At 44.8% G+C, this 22,927-nt stretch overlaps 1 protein-coding gene across 1 annotated transcript in view; it reads left to right on the top strand.

The window, feature by feature from the left end:
- LOC144495500 (uncharacterized) overlaps nt 1-22,927 on the top strand; it is a 97,077-nt gene that overhangs the window by 63,497 nt on the left and 10,653 nt on the right. Inside the window, exons 15-18 of the mRNA XM_078215515.1 lie at nt 4,078-4,245; nt 11,555-11,673; nt 18,267-18,465; nt 21,388-21,589. Coding sequence (XP_078071641.1) covers nt 4,078-4,245; nt 11,555-11,673; nt 18,267-18,465; nt 21,388-21,589 — 688 coding nt within the window. The remainder of the gene's footprint in view (nt 1-4,077; nt 4,246-11,554; nt 11,674-18,266; nt 18,466-21,387; nt 21,590-22,927) is intronic.

Below are 22,927 nucleotides of genomic sequence, written 5' to 3' on the forward strand. Positions count from 1 at the left end.
GCACTCTGGGAGTCCCAGGCTGACCAGTTACCAAACTGGCCAGAAAATTGCAGGCTGACAGTGTGGGGCCACTGCGCATGCGCAGAGGCCCACTGATTTCAGCCTCTACAGTGGGAATGGGCTCCGCCCCCTGGTTTATAATGCTATTCATGCTGGTGGCCTCTGCAGTGCACAGACTGTGGGGGATTCTTCTCTAAATTCCCACTGAAAAAAACAACGTGAATTACTCCAGTTCTCCAGCGAATTCGACACTTCGAATTTCTTTGGGAGAATCGTCCCCTATATATCCTGGCAAGAGGTGTTGTATTGTCTCGTTCGCAATGTGGCTTGGGAATGGGGAAGTTTCCTTGGGTGTACGCCCAAGTGTGGCGTGAAAATCCAGGGCAATTTAACCGCCATTTTGACTATGCTGGTATTCTGTATATTTTGTGGTTGAACAGTAGTGGCAGTAGCTGCGATAAAGATTTGTTCTGGAATGTAGGGGGAACTTCATGATTCTTTGAGCCTGTCTTTTCTTCAGCAGGAGAAAGTTGACATAGCTCTGTTGCAAGAAATTCACCTGGATGACACCTCAAACCCTAGAGTGGGTGGGGCAGGTGTTTTTTTTATCTCTTTCTCGACAAGCAGTCAAGGGGTAGCAGTGTTAGTTAATAAGAATCTGCCTTTTAGTTTGGAAAGCTGTGTGAAATACAAAGGGAGTAGGTATGTAGTTGTCAAGGAGCTGGTATAAGGGGAGAATGTGTTGATAATGGATATCTATGGTCCCCCAAATTATTCCCTGGACTTTGTCCCTAAGATCTTTGCTGAACTGTCCTCCGACTATTCCTTTATTGGCGGTGATTTGAATTGCCATCTTAACTCACTAATTGATAAACTCCCTGTTACAAGGAACTTTCCCATGTAACAAGCTAGAGCATTGGCTTTGGCTTACGAAGAGGTGGGCTATCTGGATGCATCCCAAGGATAAAGAATTCACCTTTTTTTCAGCCCCTCATCTGTGCCACACCAAGATTGACAATTTGTTTGTGCCAAAGATGATCCTGCAGTTGGTCGCCTCTTGTACAATAGGGGAATTTCACAGTAACTTCATTGCAGTGTTAATGTAAGGCTTACTTGTGACTAATAAATAAACTTTACTTTACTTTAGTATTGTGATCTCTAATCATGCTCCAGTCTTTTTAGAATTTCATCTCAAGAGGTCTCACTCTCTGCTAGGTCCTGGAGACTTGTTGCATCTTTACTTAAAGACCATAAATGCTTCATACTTCAAGACTGAATTTGATGTTTTTTATTTGGTTAATTCTCTTTCTGATGTGAACCCTCTATTCTGTGAGAGACCTGCAAGGCCTTTGCTCGTGGTTTGGTCATCTAATTTGCGGCCAGAAAGAGGCATGGGTTGATGCAGCAGGGTCAGTTGGAGGTCGAGCTAGCTGAGTTGGAGAGGAAATAAAGAGGAAAAAGAATTCTTGTCATGTGAAGTTGAAGGAAATGTGTGTAGTCAGGGTGGCACTGGACTCTTGTTGACCCAGCGAGTTGAGAGGAATTTGAAGTTTGCTAAGCAGAAGTTGTATGAATTTGGGAATAACCGAGTAGATATTTGGCTTTTCTTATTAGGAGGAAATTGGGCTCGAGGACGATTGCTTTGGTGGTGGATTCTCAGGGAAATAGTAGGGTTAGTGCAGAAGATATTAACGAGGCTTTTCTGCCAATATGTATCATTCGGAACAAGCTAAGGAAGCTCCGGCACTTATGGAGCATTTCTTCTCTTCTCCTGACCTTCCCTCGGTTTCAGAGGATCTGAGAACAGCTTTGAATGCCCCGGCCTCTGGGGAGGAGGTGGTCTCTGCCATAATGGTGCTTCAACCTGGGCCTGATGATCTTGGCTGTGAATTCTACAAGGAATTCAAAGACTTGTTATTAGACCCGCTAATTGGTTTGTATAATCATTCATTTGGCTTGGTCTGCTGCCACAGTCACTTCGGGAGGTGAATATTTCCTTCATCCTGAAACCAGGCAAGAATTCTGAGCAGTGCAACTTCTTACAGACCCATTTCTTTCTTGAGTGTTGATTTGAAAGTGTTGTCTAAGGTTTCTGGAGAAAATCCTTCCTGTGATTATCCAGGGTAATCAGACTGGATGTATGAAGAGTTGGCATTCATACAACAATGTTAGGAGATTGCTGAACGTTATCCAAGTTTTCCAGAAGCGTCCACTGTACTCTGAGGTAGTGAATTCCACAAATTCTTCATGTCCTCTTTTCATCTGCTCTCCTAGGTGGAGGTTACTGCCTGCAAGCTCTCCTTTTGTCTATTCTTCTAGATGGTGGTCTTTGTCTCTGGGTTCTCTTTTCGCCCACCCTCCCAGGTGGTGGTCACAGCCCCTGTGGATCCTCTTCCCATCTGCTCATGGTGGTTACTGCCTACTCTATGCCCACTCTTCAAGGTAGTGGTTTCTGCCTCCAGGTTCTCTTTCCATTCACCCTGCTCGGTGGCGATCACTGGGTCCGGGTCCTCTTTTCATCTGCTCTTCCAATGCTCTGACTATTTATTTCCTTGCTGTTTGTAGGAGCTAGCTGTGCTCATGTCAGCTGCTGGAATTGTTACAAAATCTCAACAGTAACTATACTTCAAAAGTACCTAATTGGTTGTAATGCACATTGGGACATCCTGAAGTGATGGACAGCACAAAGTAAATGCATGTCCTCTATTTTTTGTGTTGAATGTTTTAGCAATCATGTTTTTAATGGGCATTTTGATGCTCAGGTACATTGATCACTTGACTGTACTTTTAACCCCCTTTCTTCCACTGTCTGACCTCATTTATGGAACAAAGTATGGGTTCACAGAATGCTGTTGCCAGTATTTTCTGTAAATGCCTAAGAAGGAGTGGAGATACTGCCCAAGTGCAATTCTCCTCTCCAATTTTCTCTCCACTCTATAGCTGCCTCCTATCGTTACCCAGCCAGCTTATATAATTTGTATTGCACAGTGGTTAGCACTGCTGCCTCACAGCGCCAGGGACCCAGATTCAATTCCCGGCTTGGGTCACTGTCTGTGTGGAATCTACACATCCTCTCCTGCGTGGGTTTCCTCCGGGTGCTCCGGTTTCCTCCCACGGTCTGAAAGACGTGCTGGTTAGGGTGCATTGGGCCGTGCTAAATTCTCCCTCAGTGTAACCCGAACAGGCGCCGGAGTGTGGCGACTGGGGTATTTTCACAGTAACTTCATTGCAGTGTTAATGCAAGCCTACTTGTGACATTAATGAATACAAAGAAACAAACTCGGGAGAATAGGATTAAAAGGGCCGTATTTTTGTCCCCCAAATCAGGATTGAACCCAGGATTGAAGGAGAGAATGTCACAAATCTGATTTTCATTCCCGGCCTGGGAAGGGGTAAGTGCGAGCCTTCACTGGAGTAAGGTCTGCCACTCATGGGAAGAGTCTGGAGGCACCAAGAAAGGATGTCAGGAGCTAAGGCAGGCTGGTTAAGAGGCTGCCCTTGATGCTCTCGGCCTATGCCCCAGTCGTAAAAAAAAACCCAGTGGCTACATGCATACCGTCTGGGTTCTGAGTGCAGCCCACAAGACACTTTGTTGACCGTTGCACATGTGCAGGGTCGCCACATTCCACTGATATTTTCCTACGGTGCGACTGAAGAGATATGCACGTAAAGGCAAGGGTAAGTGAAGTGAGGTGCGTGCTGCTTCCACATAACATTGACTGTAAGAGCCGTGCTGGGTCCAATCAAGCATTAATACTTATCTTGTTTTTACCACTTGAGGCTGATGACAGCTTTATTAATATATGAATGATTAAGCCTTTCCTATTACTTATGATGAAATATGTAACTCATGTTAAACGTATTCAATCTTATTCAAGGGCCATAGTTAGTGAATAAGGCAGATTTCAATCTTGCAGCGTGGGATGAAGGAAGACCACTCATGAGGCCCACTCACTCTCCTATGTTGCCCATCGCTGGGTCAAACTGTCCCTCCTCACAGCACTGTTAGTATGCTGGTGCTGAGAACCTTGCTGACACTTAACATTATTAACATGACTGTTGCCATTTTTTTTCCAGGAATCTGTTTGACTGGATGGTTTATCTGCTGCTTTTTGCTCTGATAGCAACTCATGCAGCTGATCTGACAATGGACAGTGAGTTTATTCACGTTGCGCATATTCGACTGTTTGCTGTGACCATCATATTCCTTTGGCTCCGGCTCATGAAGCACGTCCGAGCTATCAGGTATGCAGCTCACCCATGTGTTACTTTCCCTCAAATAGAAGATGTCACTAGGTGATGATACTTTCCGTTCCTGCTCCCAACACTGTAATTCACCTTCCATGATGCATAAAGTAATGCAGGTGAAGTTCATGCATTACATTCTCTTCTATTCCCATTCAGTTTATTAGGGCGGCACGTTGGCACAGTGGTTAGCACTGCTGCCTCACAGCGCCAGGGACCAGGGTTCAATTCCCAGCTTGGGTCACTGTCTGTGCAGAGTCTGCACATTCTCCCTGTGTCTGCGTGGGTTTCCTCCGGGTGCTCCAGTTTCCTCCCACAGTCCAAAGATGTGCAGATTAGGTGGATTGGCTGTGCTAAATTGACCCTTAGTGTCAGTGGGACTAGTGAGGGTAAATGCATGGAGTTACTGGAATAGGACCTGGATGGGATTGTGGTTGGTGCAGACTCGATGGGCTGAATGGCCTCCTTCTGCACTGTGGGGATTATATGAAAATTATACCCATAGTCCATATGACGGTTCCCATGCTCAATTTCAGGATTGACTATTATTCTCTAAAGCACCGGGCTGGATTTTCCATCCCCCCAGATTTGAGGACAAGAAGGCTCATAACATTCAATGCATGGACTTTCTGCTGCCTACCCATTGGACTCTGACATGTCTGTTGGCAGTGGAGATGTCAGGTCTCTGCCCACCCTTGAGCCTATCGAGGACTATAAGTGCACAATTAATGGCCACTTAAGGGCTTCATCCTGCCTCAGTCACTACTTTATCCACAGCAGGAAGAGGTTCATGCTCTGTTGGAGGTGCAGCAGCTATAGTTATACAAGCTGGTGCTGGGTTTTGGACAGCAGTGGTGGGACCTCCTCTCCAGTCAACTCCTGGGCCCATCTGAGGCAGCTCCCCCTGTGCCATCCCCCAACAAGTTGCTACTCCACCCCTACCCTCCTCACTGGCCTTTCAAAACCAGACCTCAACATGCTTGCTTAAATCTACCAGCCTGGTCCCAGCGATACCCTGGATATATCTTTACGTCGACACTCCTCTTTCTTGGCTTTACCTGTAGTCCCAGCAGTGGCCACCACTCCCAGCTAGTGGAGATGGGATTAAAGAGCTGCTAGCCAATCAGGAATTTCCTCCTGAGACTGAGCAGAAAATCCCGCCTGTTCCCAGCGATAAATTGCTGCAAGGCAGCCAGCAGAATCGTAACCAGGAGGGTGGAGATGTAGGAGGCAGGGACTATGATGCCCAATGAAATCCAGCCCATTAAAAACTACATCCACATCATTCACAGAGTGAAGGCAATGTTGATAAGAAGTTGTGTTTTTTTTCACATTTACTGCTCTTTCCCACACCCCCCCCCCCCAACCCATCCCAACCCACCCCCCCCCCCACCCCAACCCACCCCAACCCACCCACCCCCCAGCTCAACCCACCCCAACCCACCCCCCCCCCCCTCCCCCCGCGGCTCACAAAAATGTATCTGAGAAATTAGATGGGATATAATTGTGTAGTGTCCCCTTTGCAATTGTTACATTGCCTTCAAACACATGAATGATTTAGAACACTTTGAAAAGATAGTGGAGCATTATCAGTGCCTCGAAACCATCCCATAGCAAGCATCATTGGTTTTAAATAAGGAGCGGGGCAATTTATCTGTTGTCATGTACTGTTCCCGGCAACATGACTTGTCCCTGGCCTTCATCAGCTGCTGCCATTGAGTCAGGAGGTAATGGATATGCCAAAACAATCCCAGGTGATGCATCCTCCGATATTTTTCTTTCACTGACAGAAAGGTACCTCTATGTGACAGCACAGCTGATCATGAAAATTTAATTCAGGCCAAATGCGTAAGTCTGGTTCAATTATTTGTATGCTGAAATCATTGCAAAGAAAGAGCTCCAGTACTGTTTGCCTGGGATCGCTGTTACACCAGCATCTGAGTGAAGAAAGAATGGGATGAAAAAAGTTGTTGACCCAAATGGTTAGCTGTTTCGCATTCCCAGCATTTCCTGGTTTTAATTTTAAGAATGTTTTTATTGAAAGTTTTACATTTTACCACGGAATGTAACAAATCCTCAAAATCCAGTACAATACAGAGTAATCATAATCATGAAAAAAACAGTGAATATTCATACAAATGATTCAGACTATCAATAGTTGTAGTTGGCGTCTCCTCTCCTACAGATAAAGAAAGGATACCAGAAAGAGTGTGGGATCTCAGGATCTCAGGAAATCTGCCATCCTTACTTGGTCTGGCCTACATGTGACTCCAGACCCATAGCAATGTGGTTGACTCTCAACTGCCCCTCTGAAGTGGCCTAGCAAGCCACTCAGTTCAAGGGCAACGCGGGAGGGGGCATAACTCAACACCCCAGGACCTCCAAGCAATGAACGGATAACCCAGAAAAGGGGGAACACCAGGATACTGCCATCAGTGTAAAATGTGGCGTGGCAGTGTATGCTTTCGTATCCAGGAAACATGATAAAACCATAAGCACATGGCCCCATGGTGCATGCCCTCCTCCACAGGATAACAGGGATAGAGCTACACAATATGGGAAGGCGATGGACTGTGGGAAGGCAATAGCCTAGTGGTATTATTGCTAGACTATTAATCCAGAATCTCAGCTAAGATCTGGGGACCCGGGTTCAAATCCTGCCACGGCAGATGGTAAAATTTGAATTCAATTAAAAAGTATCTGGAATTAAGAATCTACTGATGACCATGAAACCATTGACAATTGTCAGGAAAAATCCATCTGGTTCACTAATGTCCTTTAGGGAAGGAAATCTGCCATCCTTATCTGGTCTGGCTTACATGTGACTCCAGTCCCACAGCAATGTGATTGACTCTCAACTGGCCCTCTGAAATGGCCTAGCAAGCCACTCAGTTCAAGGGCAACTTGGGATGGGTAATAACTGCTGGCGACAAATGAATGTAAAAAAATATATACATGGAATCCCTAATGGGGTGATATGCAACCAACTGGGGCATAACTCAGCATCCTCCAAGCAATGAACGGATAACCCAGAAAAGGGGAAACACCAGGATACTGCCACCAGTGTAAGACATGGTGTGGCAGTGTATGCTTTTGTACACAGGAAACAGTAAGCCAAGGATTCCTACATCTCATCTAGGCTCGCAACTCTACAAACCTCCCTCCTCTCCAATCGTATCAGAAGCACCAATCAGGTTCCCCATCACCAGAAAACTTAAAACATTTCCACCAGGGAAACCCTACCAAAAAGGAGAAGAATAATCATCAAGACACAGGGTATCTCAGGGAGAGATGTGACTCTACTCCACCTGACAAGATAAGGGAAACCTTCGAGGATTAACTGTAATAAATCAGAGCCTATATCAGTGCCTCACCTACCAGGATGAAGAAAGGAAACCCCAAAGAGAGAGGAGCATCAAGTTCATCCAAGAGATGACAGACGTGATCTTTTAGCATACAATTCCACAGGAAGGATACCAGGAACAGGACAATATGACCTCCCAAGCAACAGGATACAACCCCTTAAGGGAGCCCAAACCTCAAGAAGCTGGACAGGGTGGAAGTCTCCATATCAGACCACTTGGAGGAGGCGACCTATTCCTTCAACCAGCCTAATCTCCAACCAAAAGGAAGACAGCAACAGCGCTGAGCCAGAGCACCCAGACTCCCACTCAGGCCCCGCAGCCAACAGGATACTACTTCCCCAGAGAAACCCAGTCTCAAGAAGGAGAGCAGTCCAGAAGACCCCAAAAGGGATGTCTTGGCAGAGGGCAACCTACTTCTCTGCTCAACATACCCTCCATCTGACCGATAAACACAGCCACTATTAGCCTAAACTACTCAACGACACACCAGAATAAGGGCCAACAAGCCAAGAATACTCACATTACTCTTATATATTGAACAAAACAAACCATCCCTGTCTCCAGATACCCCTGAAGTGCCATTTAGATCCCACCGTCAAGGATTTGACCCATTTCCCCTAATCGGGGAAACGCTAACAAAGGATAATATGCCCACTGTACATTCCATGAGCCAAGTAATCAGGTAACCACTCTCACGACCCTGCAGCCAAGTCAAAATAGAAGACCAACCTAACAAGGCTAGATATCCAAGGATTAGCCAACCACTTCCGGGTGTGCACCACTGCATAACTCCCTCACTCTAACAGCAAGAAGAAGTCAGCGACAAAAAAGGCTCCCAGTCTTTGCCAGAATATATGATCTGTCTGTACTTTCATAGGAAACAAGCAAGAATTCCTTAATCCCAAAATAACAAAAAATACAAAAGAAATACATGACCCCAATAGTTTTAATGTGGATTTTCCTCACCCACAATGAGGATTCTTAAGGCCATACCAGCCATCTTTACACCAAACCACCTACCCGCCACCCTGCTGTGGCGCTACACATCTTACCTAAAAAAGTAAAGTGAAGGGTTCTAAAAGTTGCAGCCCTTTGGTGTAAATGGAAGGATTACAGCACACAGAACAGGTAAATACCGCACAACCCTCATGTCATACAACCAACTCAACATGCTCCCTAATGGAAAGAAGAGGACCCACAAACAACCCCCAAACAAGAAAATATCTCCACATTGCAAACACTGAACCCCAAGATTTAGCACTTGGCACAGGGCCGAAGCTGGGCAGGCAGACCCTCCTACCCACCCTGTTCCACCGCTACCAATTATCAAAACCAAAGATTGAATGCAAAGAACAATGTGCATTAGACTACGGCCTCCCTTGTTCCACTATTGGAGCACACTGGTGGATGAATACCATCCAAAATAAAAATTAGACAATTCTGATTTTCACAGTACAACAAGTGATGAACGCCTCAGTGCTTATATCTCACACAATGGACAATATCACAAAACCAGGAGTATAACCACAAGGGAACAAGGTTCAGGATTAATGATGAACTGCAGGATAACATGACCATCCACAGAGCTGGAAAAGGACAGAGATATGACGGGACCATGAAGCACCATCCAGGATCCAGCCAGGGTTTCACCGAAGCCTCTGTATGTCATCATCCCAAAGCCCCGGTGAAGAAAAACATCGGCCACAGCAGGTGGTGAGGATCCAACAACCAGCCATCTCCAACCCTTCTCGACAAACACCGAGGATAAAACAATGTATGACCGGTAGTCAGTCTTCGATCAACCCTAGGCCTCGATGATCGGACATAATGTGCTCCATCGAACTCGAAATGCCCAGCCACCAAATCATGGCATGTCAGCCAAATCTCAAAATTCGGCTGGGAATTCATCTCCCTCTGCCATGCGGGAGACCGGCCGCACGGATATTCCTTCCAGCCCCATCTCCCTGAATCAACCAGGATGTTCGACATACCAGGCAGCAGGATTCCCAAGAACTGGTGGTGAACCTTCACCAGGAAACTCCCCTCTCGACTGACAGGATTCTCTTCCCTGCTTAATCCATTCTTTTTAGAATATCTCGCAATTCATCAATATGAGCAGCACAAATCTGTGCCGGGGAGCTGAGACCGTCCTCCACAACTTCACTCGTGATGGCGGCCATCATCTTAATGCCCACAGCATCACCGGAGCGTGCGCCCACTCACCAGTGAAACTGCAAACTGCGTCCCACCCCAGCCATCTCTTACTGTTCGGTCAAATGAGGATTTTCTTTATTTAACTCAACTCCCTCTTGCTAAAATCCGGCCAGGATCTTCCAGGAACGCAGGATGGATTATGTACATCGTGGTCAGATAATTATAGTTCATACATCAAGATAAAAAACGGATTCAAAGATGAGTAGCGCCAGAGCTCGTGAAAACGCAGCCATTCCCGTGCTTCCATCACGTGACCCCCCCAATTTCCTGATTTTATTTCAGAGCTCCAGCATCCCACACACATAAGAGTCAATCTCCTGTAGCATTGTTTGTGGTTAATAAGAATAGAGGAAATAATTAAATTTACAGCCACCCATTTTGTGCTTCTATAATGAGCATTAGACCACCAAAGTTTGCACCACCATCTGTTGCAGCTTATCAGGAGCAAAAGTGTGCCAGATGTTCATATTGGCTTGGGTGGCTTATCCAGGTGCCTGCCTAAATAAGCACCAGGCTCCTAAAGTATGTAGTTTGAGGTCCTGTGCCTTTTGTAGGGTCCTGAATGTGAAATTCACGTTGAAATGGGTAGGTTTTATGCCATATGTTTCACCTTGTTGCATCAGACTTAACCAGTGATCCTCAAAGGGATCACCTGAGGCTGCTCAAAAAAAACAGGGTGCTTCTCTCAGGTCCACAGGAAAATGCTGTCACTCTGCCCAGTCTGAGGACAAGGATTCGAGGAGTAAAGTTTAAGAATATTTTCCATTAGAGCGTAAAGGCTGTTTGAATTCCCACTCTCTCAGAATGGCAAGTTAGAGTCAGGCACCAACCTCTTGGCATTCTTCATGTATATATTTTATGTAAATGTAATTTTTGACAATAGGAGCTGCATTATATTCAGAGTTCCTATTTTAAAAGTTACATAGAATTGCATTGAGTCTCTTTGTAGCTGAACTGATCTTTACTGGAGACTATGCTCCACACAAGCCAACAGAACTACTTTTCATCCAACTGTACCAACATATCCTTTCTCCCTCATGCATTAATCTAACTTCCCCCTAAATGCGCCTATGCTATTCACCTCATCTATTCCTCGTGGTAGCATGTTCCACATTCTTAGAAACCTTTTGTTATGGACGATTCTCCTGAATTTTTAATTATTAATTTATTAACTTCAGTGAGTGTCATATATTTATGGCCCTTAGGTTAGGACTCCCACGCAAGTGGAAACATCTTCTTATCAAATCCTTTCATAAATTTAAAGGCCATCAGGTTACTATTTAGCTTCCCTTTTAAAACAAAAAGACGCCTGGTCAGTTCAGCCATTGCAGGTCAATATATCTTCGCCAATACTTCTGCTATCATCCTTGCAAATCCCTGGCTCCATCGTCCCTTCTACAGCATGGAAACAGACCCGTACAAGGTATTCTAAGTGTGGTCTAGCCAGCATTAACATGGACATAAACATTATCATAACATCTAACATAACATCTCAGCTTTTCATGTCTATCCCTCTAGAAATGGACCCACTCATTGGCTTGCTTTCTTTTGGGCTTATTAACCTGCATCACTATTTTGGTGTTTTGTGTACCTGTATCCCTAGGTCCCTTTGCTTCTTTATCACATTTAGATTCTTAATATCCAAGCAGTGTGTGGCCCCAACCAAATTGTAACACCTCACTATTCTGTTCATTTATTTGTATAGTATTGTTATTTTTTTTTTCATTTAGGGCTCTGGGACCGTTCATTGTAATGCTTGGGAAGATTATCATCGACCTCTTGAAATTCCTCTTTCTTTATGGAGAATTTTACATTCCTTTTGCATGTGCATTTTGGATCATATTTGGTGGTAAGTCCTGTGTTTACCTGCGGATCAATAGATGGAAATTGCATTGTAGCATTTTGTTGAGACAAGAGGACAATATATGGGCCAGAATATTACCGCACCGCCCGCCACGGGAATCGGAGCAGGAGAGGGGCAGACAATGGAAAGGTCCGCTGACTTCGGGAGGGATTTTACAGTTTAGGGATGAGCGAGGCTATAAAATCCCACCCATCTCTTCTGGACAAAAGATTAGTAAATACCCATATTCCTCTATAAAAAATGAACAATTGATGAGATTGCAGGAGCGTGTGGCTGTAAAAGGAGTGATTTCTGCCAATAGAGTTAGTGGGCCATTAATAACATTCTCCCATTCCTCATTCAAAGGCGAATTTCAACCTTATCAGCAGAACACTGGAAGCTGCTGATGTTTTAAGGATTACAGAATTATGAATCACCTAAAAAGTAGGAATTATTTCAAAATGTAAAGATAACCCAAAGAATAGAAGTGACAGGAGCTGCTTCATCTGTCAGGAGCATTTGGGAATTGAGGAAGATTCATTTGATATTCAAGACGGTAGACAGAAAGCTAAATAATCTGTCTTGACTCATCAAGCAGATGGGGAACAGCATTAAAAATATAGATGTGTTGCAAACACTATGGGTGGGATTTTACAGCTTCACTCATTCTGAAACCATAAAATCCCATCTGGAGTCAACGGACCTATCCGTGGTCCGCCCTGCACCCGCTGCGTGGTGGGCCAGGGTGGTAAAATACCGGCCTCTAGGTAGAATGATGACAGTAGATTACAGAATGAGATAAGAAGGAGGAAAGATGTCAATAATGTCAGTGTGATTCATGAAGGGAAAGTCGTGTTTGACGAATCTACTGGACTTTTATGAAGATGTCACTAGTGCGGTTGACAGAGGGGAACCGGTGGATGTGGTGTTTTTAGATTTCCAGAAGGCGTTCGATAAGGTGCCTCACAAAAGGTTGCTGCAGAAGATTGGGGTACACGGAGTTAGGGGTAAGGTGTTGGCGTGGATTGGGGATTGGCTATCTAACAGGAAGCAGAGAGTTGGGATAAATGGGTGCTTTTCTGGTTGGCAGTTGGTGACCAGTGGCGTGCCGCAGGGATTGGTGCTGGGGCCTCAATTGTTTACCATTTACATAGATGATCTGGAGGAGGGGACTGAATCTAGGGTATTCAAGTTTGCTGATGACACAAAGGTGAGTGGGAAAGCGAATTGCGTGGAGGACGCGGAAAGTCTGCAGAGAGATTTGGATAGGCTGAGCGAGTGGGCGAGGATCTGGCAGATGGAATATAACGTTAGCAAATGTGAGGTTATCCACTTTGGAAGAAATAATAGTAAATTGGAATATTATTTAAATGGAGAAAAATTACATCGTGCGACTGTGCAGAGGGACCTGGGGGTCCTTGTGCACGAATCGCAAAAACTCAGTCTGCAGGTGCAGCAGGTGATCAAGAAGGCGAATGGAATGTTGGCCTTTATCACGAGGGGGATAGAATATAAAAGCAGGGAGGTCTTGCTGCAACTGTACAAGGCACTGGTGAGGCCGCAACTGGAGTACTGTGTGCAGTTTTGGTCCCCTTATTTGCGAAAGGATATATTGGCCTTGGAGGGAGTGCAGAGAAGGTTCACCAGGTTGATACCGGAGATGAGGGGTGTAGCTTATGAGGAGAGATTAAACAGATTGGGTCTGTACTCGTTGGAGTTTAGAAGGATGAGGGGTGATCTTATAGAGACATATAAGATAATGAAGGGGCTGGATAGGGTAGAGGTGGAGAGATTCTTTCCACTTAGAAGGGAAACCAGAACTAGAGGGCACAGCCTCAAAATAAGGGGGGGCCGGTTCAGAACAGAGTTGAGGGGGAACTTCTTCTCTCAGAGGGTAGTGAATCTCTGGAATTCTCTGCCCATTGAAGTGGTGGAGGCTTCCTCGTTGAATATGTTTAAATCACGGGTAGATAGTTTTCTGATCGATAAGGGAATTAGGGGATATGGGGAGCAGGCGGGTAAGTGGAACTGATTCGCTTCAGATCAGCCATGATCTTGTTGAATGGCGGGGCAGGCTCGAAGGGCCAGATGGCCTACTCCTGCTCCTATTTCTTATGTTCTTATGTGTTGGCAGTACGTGCTCACTGTGACTATTGCCATGTTTTCTAAAACAAGCACCTTCATCACTTTCCCTTTGAGTAACTAGAGACTGCAGGATATAGTGTGGGTATATTGTAGAAGATGGGGATGGGGTTGAGGAGAGTTGGGTTTATTTTTGGTCCTCTTTGCATCAAAGGAGCATAGCTTGGGGAGTTTCAGTCTTTCCCCAGTCTGCCATCTCATTGGCCGAAAGAAACCAATGCTTGCTGAGAACAGATGTGGATTCCATCATGTGTTTTATAGAGACTCCAATTTGATGAAGGGAGCAGGTAGCAATCCTGGAGAGAATGGATTACCCATAAGGTTCCTTTAAGAAGCTAGATTTGATGGCAACTCTGTCCCATCAAGGCCCACTTGGACCTCACTACATTGTTGGTAACAGTCCAAAGTTCTGGGTCTCAGTGAGAGTCGGCACCTGACTACAGGTTCAATATGCCTGTTCCAACCATGCTAATGATTCCACTCCAGATTTCAAGACCACTGGCAGTGATTTCCCAGCACCTACACCATTCACACCCCCCACCCGCCATAGTAGGTTTTGTGGCAGCAGAGGCAGCTCACCATTAGCCACTGGCGGGATCTTCAAGTCCTGCCAAAGTCAATGGCCATTTGTGTTGCTCACTGGATAAAACCAAATTACTGCAGATGCTGGAATCTGAAACCAAAAGAGAAAATGCTGGAAAATCTAAGCAGGCCTGGCAGCATCTGTAAGGAGAGAAAAGAGCTGACGTTTCGAGCCCAGATGACCCTTTGTCAAAGCTTTGACAGGATGAAAGGATAAACTTAAAAGAATGCATTGAAGGACACTGAGAAAGATGGTAATTGGAGACGCACTGTCTATAATCTTGCAATCCTCCTTAGGTACAGGGGTATTGCCAGAGTGCTGAAGAATTGCATATGTTACACCCCTGAACAAAGGCTAACAAAGGGTGTAAGGATAAACCCAGTAACTAAAGGCCGGTCAGCTTAACATCAGTATAATAAATGCAAAATACTACAGATGCTGAAAATAAAAACAGTGGGCAAAGAGTGGCAGATGGAATACAATGTGGGAAAGTGTGAGGTAATGCACTTTGGTTGGAAGAATAGAGGCATAGACTATTTCCTAAATGGGGAAAGGCTTCGGAAATCTGAAGCACAAAGGGACTTGGGAGTCCTGGTTCAGGACTCTTTTAAGGTTAACGTGCAGGATCAGTTGGCAGTTAGGAAGGCAAATTCAATGTTAGCATTAATTTCTAGAGGGCTAGAATACAAGAGTAGGTATGTACTTCTGAGGCTGTATAAGGCTCTGGTCAGACACCATTTGAAATATTGTGAACAGTTTTGGGACCTATACCTAAGGAAGGATGTGCTGGCCTTGGAGAGAGTCCAGAGGAGGTTCACAAGAATGATCCCAGGAATGAAAGGTTTGTCATATGAGAGGTTGAGGAGTCTGGGTCTATACTCAATGGAGTTTAGAAGAATGAGGGGGATCTAATTGAAACTTACAGAAGACTGAGAGGCCTGGATAGAGTGGATGTGGAGGAGATGTTTCCACTAGTGGGAGAGACTAGAACTCAAGGGAACAACCTCAGAGTGAAGGGACGCTCCTTTAAAATGGAGATGAGGATGAATTTCTTCAGCCAGAGGGTGGTGAATCTGGGGAACTCATTGCCACAGAAGGCTGTGGAGGCCACATCATTGAGTGTCTTTAAGACAGAGATAGATAAGTTCTTGATTAATAAGGGAATCAGGGGTTATGGGGAGATGTCAGGAGAATGGGGATGAGAGTCATATTAGCCATGATTGAATGGCAGAGCAGACTCGATGGGCTGAATGGCCTAATTCTGCTCCTATATCTTATGGTAATGTTGCAAAAACTCAGCAGGTCTGCCACATATGCGGAGAGAAAAACAGAGTTGACGTTTCGAGTCCGCAAGACTCTTAGGAAGAGTCATATAGACTTGAAGCATTAACTCTGTTTCTCTCTCCACACGTTAACTTCAGTGGAGGGAAAGCTTTTTGAAACAATAGGTGTAATTCTGTCATCTGAGACTAAATCCTGTGGCGGGGCAGAGAAGTGGAGTGATTCCCCACTGCCATATCTTCCAGCCCTGACCTCATTAATTATCAAAACAGGAGTTTTGCTCTGTATTCCCTGGTGGCAGAAACTGATAGCCAAGTTCCGCACACACAAGGACGGCCTCAACCGGGATATTGGGTTTATGTCACACTATTTGTAACTCCCACAGTTGCGTGGATCTGCAGAGTTTCACTGGCTGTCTTGTCTGGAGACAATACACATCTTTTTAGCCTGTCTTGATGCTCTCTCCACTCCCATTGTTTTGTTTCTTAAAGACTGGATTAGTTGTAAGTATTCGCATTCCAACCATTATTCATGTAAATTGAGTCTGTGTCTTTATAAGTTCTGTTTGTGAACAGAATTCCCACTCACCTGAAGAAGGGGCTCAGAACCTCGAAAGCTTGTGTGGCTTTTGCTACCAAATAAACCTGTTGGACTTTAACCTGGTGTTGTTAAACTTCTTACTGTGTTTACCCCAGTCCAACGCCGGCATCTCCACATCACCACCACTGAAGACAGAGGATTGACCTCCTGAAAATGAAGATGGATTTCCAGGAGCACTCTGAGGCTGGAAGATGGACCTCCTGAGAAAGAAGATCTTGGAACATTCTGGAAGATCCACCTGTAAATGCTCTTCCCACCAATGCTGTGATCTTTTGGGTTCCAGGATTGCTGACAGCCTCCATTCCAAACTCTGGAGGCAGCCCCAGGCATTGTTGAGGTGACTCCTGACATTTGCACGTCACGTTGTTCCAGACGTGTTTGGCATGTTTTTCCGCTGCCAACAGGGAGAATCGGGCGTGGGTGAAAGGCTTCTGGTCAGGCCTTTATCTGCATCCCATTCGTGGAATGCAAGTCAATTTCCCACTGGCCTCCAGCAGGGATCTCAATCCGCTATGGCAGGCACCAGCAGAAGATACCATGGAAAATTCATGATTCCCACCCCACCCGCTTGCAATTGTACCTCGGCAGGACCATGGGAGAATTCTGTCCAGTAATTCGGGACAAAATTAAAAGTCACTTGGACAAATGTAGATAAATGAAGGGAAGATAGCATGGATTTGTTAAGGGAAAATTGTGTTTAACCAAGATTTGCTTGATTTTTTTGATGAGGTTATGGAAGTGGTTGATGAGAGCAATGCTGTTCATATGATGTACATGGACTTCCTTTATGCTTTATTTATTTAGTTTATTTATTTTTTAGTCACAAGTAGGCTTACATTAACACTGCAATGAAGTTACTGTGAAAATCCCCTAGTCGCCGCACTCTGATACTTGTTCGGGTACACTGAGGGAGAATTTAGCACGGCCAATGCACCTAACTAGCACGTTTTTTGGACTGTGGGAAGAAACCGGAGCACCCGGAGGAAGCCCACTCAGACACTGGGAGAACATACAGACTCCACACAGACAGTGACCCAAGCTGGGAATCGAACCCGGGTCCCTGGCGCTGTGAGGCAGCAGTGCTAACCACTGTGTCACCGTGCATTTACTCTGCTAATCCCCCTGACACTAGGGTCAATTTAGCATGGCCAGTCAACCTAACCTGCACATTTTTCGGACTGTGGGCGGAAACCGGAACACCCGGAGGAAACCCATGCAGACATGGGGAGAATGGGCAAACTCCATACAGACAGTGACCCGAGGCCTGGAATCGAACCCGGGTCCCTGGCGCTGTGAGACAGCAGTGCTAACCACTGTGCCACCCCCAAAAAGCATTTGATAAAGTGCCACCTAAGAGACTTGCCAACAAAGTTTAAGCGTAGAGTAAAAAAGCAAGGAATTTAAAACAAATCTGTAAAACACCATAAATTTAGTACTGTGTTCAGTCCTAGGCACCTCATTTTAGGAAGGATGTGAAGACATTGGAAAAAGTGCAGCAAAGATTTCCAAGAGTGTGTCATGGATGAGAAGCTTAAATGATGTAGAGAGATTGGAAAAGCTGGAGATGTTTTCCTTGGGGAAGATAACAAGGCTTTTGATAAAATGGTTCAAAATCATGAAGGGTCTGGAAAGAGTAGGTAGGAGAATTTATTCCCATTGGTGAAAGAATCCAAGAACCAGAGGGCACCAATTTAAGGTAATTGACAAAATAAGCAACATGAGGAAAAACTTTTTTTATGCAGGGAGAGGTTCGGATCTCAAATTCATTAGCTAAGTGGAGGCAGATTAAATCATGGCTTTCAAAAGAGAATTAGGCAATTAGCTGAAGATAAACAATTTGTAAGGTTGCAGGGAAAAGATGGGAGAGTGAGACTAAGTGAGCTGGTCTTGCAGAAAGCTGGCATAAAGTTGATAAACCAAATGGCCTCCTTCTTTGCTGTAACCATTCTCTGATTGTATGATCTGTTATCTTCCATCATTTTCATGCTTCTAGGGTTAGTAAAAAATATGACAACTCTGCCCCAGATGATGTTTACTGTATTTCGTATCACACTGGTTGATGATTATCGGTTTGATGACATGTACGCAAAGGACCCAGTAATGGCCTACTTCCTCTGTGGAACATTCCTTGGGGTTTCGAGCATTCTTTGTATCAATCTCCTGATTGCATTGCTTTCCGACACGTTCCAAAGGTAAGACTTCACAAAAAATATTTAAGACATTTTAGGGGGAGGCAGCGGCGTAGTGGTATTGTCACTGGACTAGTAACCCAGAGACCCAGGGTAATAATGTACTGGGGAAAGCAAAATACTGCGGATGCTGGAATCTGAAACAGAAAATGCTGTAAAATCTCAGCAGGTCTGACAGCATCTGTGGGGAGAGAATAGAGCCAACGTTTCGAGTCTAGATGACCCTTCATCAGAGCTGATAGCAAAGAGAATCAGGAGAGGTTGATACAATGAGGGTGGGGGGGCGGGGGTGGTGGAATGGGACAAAGGGAATGTAAATGAGGATACAGAAGGCTGAGAAGGTGCTCGAAGTGTCCATTTAGTGATCAGAATGCGTGAATGACAGAACAGAGGTACAGATTTTTAAAGAACTGCGTAAGGAATGTGGCAGTTGCCCTGAAGGTGGGGGGAGGGGGGAAAAGGGGGCAAGAAGGAGAGCTGGAATGGAAAGTGGAAAATGGAAGTGAGAAAGAAGGATGATAAAACGGATGAATAGGATGAAACAAAATGAAATAAAATAAATGGAAATGGGGTGAAGGTGGAGGGGAGAGTTCACGCTCTGAAGTTGTTGAACTCAATGTTCAGTCCAGAAGGCTGTAAAGTGCCCATTCAGAAGATGAAATGCTGTTCCTCCAGTTTGTGTTGGGATTTGCTGGAATATTGCAAAAGGCCAAGGACGGACATGTGGACAGGAGAGCAGGGTTGTGTGTTGAAGTAACAAGTGGCAGGGAGGTCTGGGTGCTGCTTGCAGAGGGACAGAAGGTGTTCAGCAAAGCAGTCACCCAAACTGCGCTTTGCTGATTCTCTGCTGATTCTCTTTGCTATCAGCTCTGATGAAGGGTCATCCAGACTCGAAACGTCGGCTCTATTCTCTCCCCACAGATGCTGTCAGACCTGCTGAGATTTTCCAGCATTTTCTGTTTTTGTAATACTCTGGGGACCTGGATTCGAATCCCACCACATCTGAAATCTGAATTCGTAAAAATCTGGAATTAAAAGTCTAATGATGACCATGAAACCATTGTCGATTGTCAGTAAAAATCCATCTGGTTCACTAATGTCCTTTAGGGAAGGAAATCTGCTGTCCTTACCTGGTCTGGCCTACATGTGACTCCAGAGCCACAGCAATGTGGTTGACTCTCAACTGTCCTCTGAAATGGCCGAGCAATCAATCCAAGGGCAATTAGGGATGGGCAATAAATGCTGGCCCAGCCAGTGGTGCCCAAATCCCATGAACAAAAAAAAAACTCAGCATTTAACGTGACTTCCCTTACTAGGTCATTGACTGAATACATTTTTTTTGCGGTAACGGATACAGCTCTTGGGGGGCAATGCTAATGCAATACAGATCGCAGAATTTGTGGGAAAATCCTCCAGCTTCCTGCCTCATTGCTTGCCCAACATCTTAGATGTGAATAAATTGAGTTTATGAAGCTGGCTGTTCAACTTTCTCCCCTGACTGCATAATCTGTAATCTTGTGGAGCCTTGGATAACTACAGCCGCCAAGAACTGATTTAGCTTATCTTCAAAAGAGCATTGATGCTTTCAATGGATTTCAAAGGAAAATGAGTTAAGCTCCGAGCATAGCACTCTAGGCAATTCATAATTCTTCAAGAGTTGACCTTTTCAGTGGAGTAAAGGAGATTGAGGGAGGACAATATACAGGACTTCAAATTGCTGAGGAATAGGTAATGGAGAAGTAAAACATGCATTTAAATTAGGGCAGCAGTTTCAAAATCAATTAGCAAATTAGATGAGTATTTTCCAACCATTGCACGGTGTGTTATTTCATCTGTGGCAATTGGCTCTTTTGAAAAAGATCTGGAGTAATATTTCTGACAACTTTGCCCCAGATGATGTTTACTGTCTTCTTTGTTACACTGGTTGATGGTTATCGGTTTGAGGACATGTACATATGAGGAGTGTTTCTGAATGAGTTTGAATATTGTAGTGAATGCATTAATGAAGATGATTAAATATGCCATAGGATATGATGGTGGGTGTGTTCTTGGAAGGTGGGATTCTCTGTGTTTGATAATACTTGTGTGAAATACCCTGGGGACATTTTATTATGTTTAAAGCACTATATACATTGTTGTTGGAGGGCAGGATTGAAAAAGAGAGAGATGAATGGACATATGAGATGCTAAGTTTGATTACTTTCAGGGTTTAGGGCTGAAAGTAAATCACCAGAAAAATAGTGAGGGTAAATTGCAATATTGAAGCATTCTGAGAGTTTTTGCCTAAGAGTGGCAGGGGGAGGGGTGGGGGGGAAGTCATACAGGGAGGGTACAGATGTGAGAGCGGGTGTGTTGGGGAAGGGGGTGTGGATGTTGTGTTTACCCCAGTCCAACGCCGGCATCTCCACATCGTGAGAGCATGACACAGGGAAGAAGTTGTGTGTAATGGGAGCAGGAGGGGTGTCACTGGGGAGTTGTGTGAGCAGGGAGGAGTTGTCACGGCAGGGGAGGGAGCTGAGAGAACAGAATAGATTGTGAGAACAATGTGGATTTGGGAGAGAAAGGAACTCGCAACCTTGATTATTTGTGGGATCCTAATTCACAGTTTGGGAACCCCCATTAGGCAGTCAGTTCATCATCACAATATGGTACAAAAAACAGCCCAGGAGGCATAATAAGAAGGGGGAAAGACATATGCCAACTGCATGGTGAATACCAATAATTTCCCTCAAGAGATTGATGGGGCAGTGGTTGGGGGTAGGTGGGTGGGGGTTATCACTGGTGCTAAAATACAGTCCATGATATGATACATTGTACATGTTCTATGGAAGGAGTGAAGTCTTCTATCCAAGGTTTTCTTAATGTCTATGTTTGTAATTGATGTTTGTGACATGCTTTGTTGATTGTTGAAGCTTCTTCTTTCAGAGTTTATGACAATGCAAATGCAAATGCAGCCATGCAGCAGGCTAGCATTGTACTATACGTTGAAGACCATCTCAGTCAGAGCAGAAAGAATACCTTTAAAGAATTTATTCATAAATCATGTGCGCCTTTAGAAATATTCTTTGATGATGACCTGACGGTAGATCAAGAAGATGATCTTAAAAAAGTCACCATCCAAATAAAGGTAGTGTGAATCTTCTGATGAAATTATATTTGGTTAAATCAGCTGCATCAAAAGTCTGAAACAACTGCACTGTAAATTTGAACAAAGAATAATGCAGCACAGGAATAGGCCCTTCGGCCCACCAAGCCTGCACCTATATGCGGTTACTATCCCTCTGTTTGCCTCCTATTCATGTGTCTATTAAAATACACCTTGAACTTTTCTGACATGCCTGCTTCCACCACCTCCACTGGCAGCGCGTTCCAGGCACCCACCACTCTCTGTGTGAAAAACCTTCCCCTCACGTCACCCCTAAACATTCCCCCTCTGACCTTGAACTTGTGCCCTCTTGTAGTTGACGTTTTCACCCTGGGAAAAGCCTTTGACCTCTGACTATCCACCCTATCTATGCTTCTCATAGTTTTGTAGACCTCTATCAGGTCGTCCCTCAGCCTCCGTCTTTCCAGTGAAAACAATCCAAGTTTATCCAACCTCTTCTCATACCTAAAACCTTCCAGACCTGCCATCAATCTGGTAAACCTTCTTTGAACCCTCTCCAAAGCATCCACATCCTTCTGGTAATGTGGCGACCAGAACTGCATGCGATATTCCAAATGTGGCCTAACCAAAGTTCTATATGGCTGTAACATAACTTGCCAACTTTTATACTCAAGGTCGCAACCAATGAAGGCAAGTATGCTGCATGCCGTCTTGACCACCTTATCCATCTGTGTTGCCACTTTCAGGGATCTGTGGACCTGTACGCCCAGATCCCTCTTTATGTCAATGCTCCTAAGGGTTCTGCAATTTATTGTATAATTTGCACCTGAATTTGATCTTCTGATGCATCATTTCACGTTTGTCCTGATTAAATGCAATTTGCCATTTCTCTGCCCAAGCCTGCAATCTATCTATACCCTGTTGTATCCTTAGACAATCCTCGTCACTATCTGCAACTCTCCAATTTTTGTATCACCTGCAAACTTACTAATCAGACCACCTACCTTTTCCTCCAGATCATTTATATATATTGCAAGCAACAAAGGTCCCAGCACTGATCCCTGTGGAACACGAGTAGTTACTGATCTCCATTCTGAAAAGTACCCTTCCATCGCTACTCTCTGTCTTCTATGATCAAGCTAGTTCTGTATCCAGCACACCCTGGATCCCATGAGACTTTACCTTTTGTACCAGCCTGCCATGAGGGACTTTGTCAAATGTCTTACTAAAATCTATGTAGACATCATCCACTGTCTTTCCGTCATTAATCATTCTTCTTACCTCCTCAAAAAATTCAATCAAGTTGATAAGACATGACTTTCCCTGCACAAAACCATGTTGCCTATCACTAACAAGTCC

Source organism: Mustelus asterias, chromosome 7, assembly GCF_964213995.1.
Source record: "Mustelus asterias chromosome 7, sMusAst1.hap1.1, whole genome shotgun sequence".
Classification (NCBI taxonomy): domain Eukaryota; kingdom Metazoa; phylum Chordata; class Chondrichthyes; order Carcharhiniformes; family Triakidae; genus Mustelus; species Mustelus asterias.